We start from the raw sequence: 4,065 nt of genomic DNA, 5'->3' as shown, positions 1-4,065 counted from the left end.
TAATCCAGTTCAGTAAAGACAAATAGAATGTGGTAACAATCATCTTGCTAGGCTCAGATGGCCATAGATGATTTGACCACCAAATCCACCTGACATTTCAAGGATCCCCATGCTGTGAACTTGTTAGTGGTTCTGTGCCTTTTTCCTTCTGCAGATGGATGGGAAAGTGCCAGCACAAGTGAGGAAGATGATGAAGATGAAGAATGGATTGATGTGCACCATTCCTCAGATGAAGAGCAGCAAGTAGTGAGTTGGGTTTTTTTTCTTTTTAATCACTTCAATCCAAGTCTAAATGCAGTCTTCAGATACTCAGTTTAATTCTCTACAAGCTTATGCTGTCATTTAATTGCTTACTTTTGCACACAACGTGCATAAACACTTCTAAATCAACAATGTTGTTGCACCCCATTTGCACAAGTACACATGAATATTCATGGATTGAAGCAGATAAGAATCAGCCTTGTGTGTGTATAGGTCTCATGCCTCTTTGTAATTTGGAGGAAAGAAAAGGGCCTTGTTCTATAAGATAACAGCATGCAAGTTAACTCCACAAAATGATTGTGTAAAGGCCCTGATGGTCCTCCTATGTGCCTTTGGTGACAGGCAGAGAACATCAAAAGCATGCCTGTAGAAGAACAGAAATCTAGAGCTGCAGCTGTTAGCACAAGCAGGATTTTAACTCAAGAAGACTTCCAGAAAATCCGCCTCGCCCAGCTTTCCAAAGAACTCAACTCTGCACCAGGCAAGGCTATGAAGAGGAAGAACATTGAAATAGACAGTGAGGAGGAGGAAAGGTAAGCAAAAGTACTGATGTACATTTATCACCTTTCCTGTGAGGTAACAAGGGTATTATTTATAGTACCTGGGAGCCCTAGTCAGAAACCAGAACTCCATCATACTACATGCTGTATAACTAAATAACAAAGATGGTCTCTTCTGACAAAGATGCTATAATCTGTGTATGAGACAGCGGAATTCGCAGGAATGCTGCTGTTGCTTCTAAGGGCCAGATTGTATGCTGCCGTTCTGTGCAGCACAGTTCAGATGCTCATGCAACTATGCAAGGAGTATAAGATTAGTTAAACTATTCATATTATCAGCCAGGTTGTCAGTAATGTAGGGTTAAACACAAATCCAAAGTGCATTTTTATACCACATTTTACACCTTAAGTGCTGATATATCCCAAAAGTCTTCCCAGTTATAGATTTCTGTAACAAATCATATTACCTATTGTGCCACTACGAACAAGTTATGTTACTGATCATGAACTAAACACACTTCGTTGCCCACATGGGATTGAATGAACCTGACAGTTTTGCCAATGTATTTACAACAGGGGTGCTCGACCCTTGTTTTGTGGGTCAGATTCAGCTCATGGAACCCTGTCACCCAGCCTGTAGGGCTCCTCATGGGTTTGGAAATTTAGTGGCAGGGGGGCAGTGACAGTGTAGATGTATCATTCCCATGCTGCCTAATTCCTGGACCCATGGGGAGCCCCACAGGCTGGACAGCATAGCCCTGCGTGCTAAACTGAGCGTGCAGAGCCCAAATTGGGTGTGTGGGGCTTGTCAGAGGTGGCATGGGGGCTGATCTGGGCGTGCAGGAGCTGTGCCTGCACCATTCATCCAACCCACAGGACCAGAAGCTTGAAGTACTACTGATTATACAGTATTCCTACATGCTTTTTGTATCTATGGCACCAAGCTTGGTCATGCTGTCCTATATTTACTCCTCTTATCTATCAGTTTGTACTAATCCTGTCCATACCAGAGTGTTCTTAAATAGATTCCAAATGTTTTGGTGCTTCCTTTTTGACTTCCCCTGAACTTCAGATGTGTACCTTTCAACTTCTTCTGCTTTGGGCCTGCCTTGTGGGTCACAGAGAAGACAGGCAAATGGAGAGCTACAACGGATCCCTTGATAGGTGGTCAGTGGGCTGAGAGCCATGCCTGTTTTTTTAAATTTTTGTGGTGAAGGCAATAAAGCAGTTTTAGAGGTTTATGAGGCGGTCCTTCCATGCAAGGGAGGTAGTCCAAGAGAAAGCACAAAGGTATACACTTGAAAAGGTAAAGAGCAGGCAATTATGTCATTGGAGGCAGAAAGGGACATCTCAGCAATGAATAAGAGATGGTGGGGAGGGTGAGGATGTGATGAGCCCATGTATGAGAAGTAGCCAGATGATGGCTGTGTTTCCATTTTTGCAGAGGAGAGCTGCTTTCACTCCGGGACATTGAATATCTACATAAGAAACCCAAATCTGACAAAGAAACAAGGCTGGCAACAGCAATGGTAAGGACCTTTAATGTTTCAGATCCTGTCTCTAGATTTTTTTTCAAGGGATTCATACTTTGCAAGCTGGGAAATTACAAGAACTCAGAAGAGGGAGATTCAGAGGATATCAGCGCAGTTAGGTAGATGCCTTCCTGCTGCTAGCATTTTGGAAAATATCTGCCCTCTTTTTTATCCTAACACAGACCACTGCTGAGCTCAGTTAAGTACCTGTCCTCTGACCATGAGTGATGCTTAGTGCTGGGTTTTTTTAAAACCTTTTGGAGACTTTTATTCCAGTCATTTATAACATGTATGAACCTAGCGTGTACAGGGATAAATTGTGATCACAGCAGAGGTTAGCTAGATGTTGCAAGTTGTGAGAGAGGAGATAATTCTGTAGATTTTTTTAACAGTGATTTCTTCCTTAGGCTGGAAGGACAAACAGAAAAGAATTTGTGAAAAAGAAAACCAAAATGAATCCATTTTCCAGCTCCACTAACAAAGAAAAGAAGAAGAAGAAGAACTTCATGATGATGAGATACAGTCACAATGTTAGGACAAAAAATAAAAGGTCCTTCAGGGAAAAACAGGTAGGTATGCTGCTTACACCAAGAAACAAGTAAACCTGAGACTGCTCAATGATGCTCTTTTCTGACAACAGCATAGAATTTGTTACAGAAAAATGTTCATCACTTGCTTAGGGGACTTTTTATATAATTCAAGATTTCACAGTATCAGGACTTAGTGCAGAGGAACATATGATAGATTGTATCTCTTCAAATGATGCCTGTTTGCTAGTACACCCAGAAAAAAAGGGCCCTTCTACAGGTGGAACATTCCTTTGCCTTAGTATGCATGTTGGAAATCTGTGTTCTAACAAGCCACTGGGTGTAGGCCTCTTGTCAGAGGAACCACCTTATATCATGGCTTTTCTTTGTCAGTGTAATAAGGACAGGGTTATGTCGTAAAGTAGTTGGTAGGGTTGTAGCATGATTTGGGAATGTAATTATAACCTGGGTTGGTCCCCTAGCCTAGAGCCAGTGGTTCCTAAACTTTTGATACCCGGGGCACACTTTTTTTTTTTCTGGATTAAAATTGGTGGTGCACTTCACTCTTAAACCCAAAAAGGGGGTGAGGGTGGGGTGGTGTTTCAAAATATGTAACATTTCATTCCTGTGCCAGAGGAAATCGTGCATCTTTCTTTAAGCAAAGGACTAATCTATACTAGTGCTTCTTAACCTTAGCTTCAAGGCCCCCCTCCATAACTTTTCTGAATTTTGTGGTAGCCCAATTGAAAATCACTGAGAGATCTACATTCAGAGAAGATATGGAGGGTGGGGGGGAACCTTGAGGCTAAAAAAGTTGAGAGTCATGATCTAGCTGGTGCTGCTTAAGGGCAGTGGGGGAAGGACCTTTCCATGATGTGACCTATTATTTCCAGTTTGCCCCTCTCACCCCCTGGTCTGTACCTCAGGGGGCAAGGGCAGCGCCTGCTACTGAAGCTGTTCCTTCAGGGTTTCACATGCTAGTGAGCACCCTCACTACTCCTCCTACCAGTCCCAGGAGTATGGGGGGAAGCAGAAGGGAAAAGCCAGGCTGCAAAATGAAGCTCTGCCTATGCGTCTACTTGCCCATTGCCAGCAGAAGGTGTTGCTGGAAGAGGCATAGGGGTTGCCTGGGGGCAGGGAAGGGTGGGGAAAGGCAGCAATAGCAGTGGTAGTCAGAGTAGTCCCCAGAGGAGCAACCCCAGGCACTGCTGAAGTAGCTGGGGCAGGTGCAGGGTACTGGATGGG

The 4,065-nt window shown here is 43.6% G+C and overlaps 1 protein-coding gene across 1 annotated transcript in view; it reads left to right on the top strand.

The window, feature by feature from the left end:
• Positions 1-4,065, top strand: part of SDAD1 (SDA1 domain containing 1) — a 54,387-nt gene that overhangs the window by 44,468 nt on the left and 5,854 nt on the right. The window contains exons 14-17 of the mRNA XM_019522325.1: positions 156-246; positions 604-794; positions 2,206-2,290; positions 2,701-2,862. Of these exons, the coding sequence (XP_019377870.1) occupies positions 156-246; positions 604-794; positions 2,206-2,290; positions 2,701-2,862 (529 nt within the window). The remainder of the gene's footprint in view (positions 1-155; positions 247-603; positions 795-2,205; positions 2,291-2,700; positions 2,863-4,065) is intronic.

This window comes from Gavialis gangeticus, unplaced genomic scaffold, assembly GCF_001723915.1.
Source record: "Gavialis gangeticus isolate Ggan-Ray unplaced genomic scaffold, GavGan_comp1, whole genome shotgun sequence".
Classification (NCBI taxonomy): Eukaryota; Metazoa; Chordata; order Crocodylia; family Gavialidae; genus Gavialis; species Gavialis gangeticus.
The sequence above is the reverse complement of the archived record's forward strand: the minus strand, read 5'-3'. Positions and strand labels throughout refer to the sequence as shown.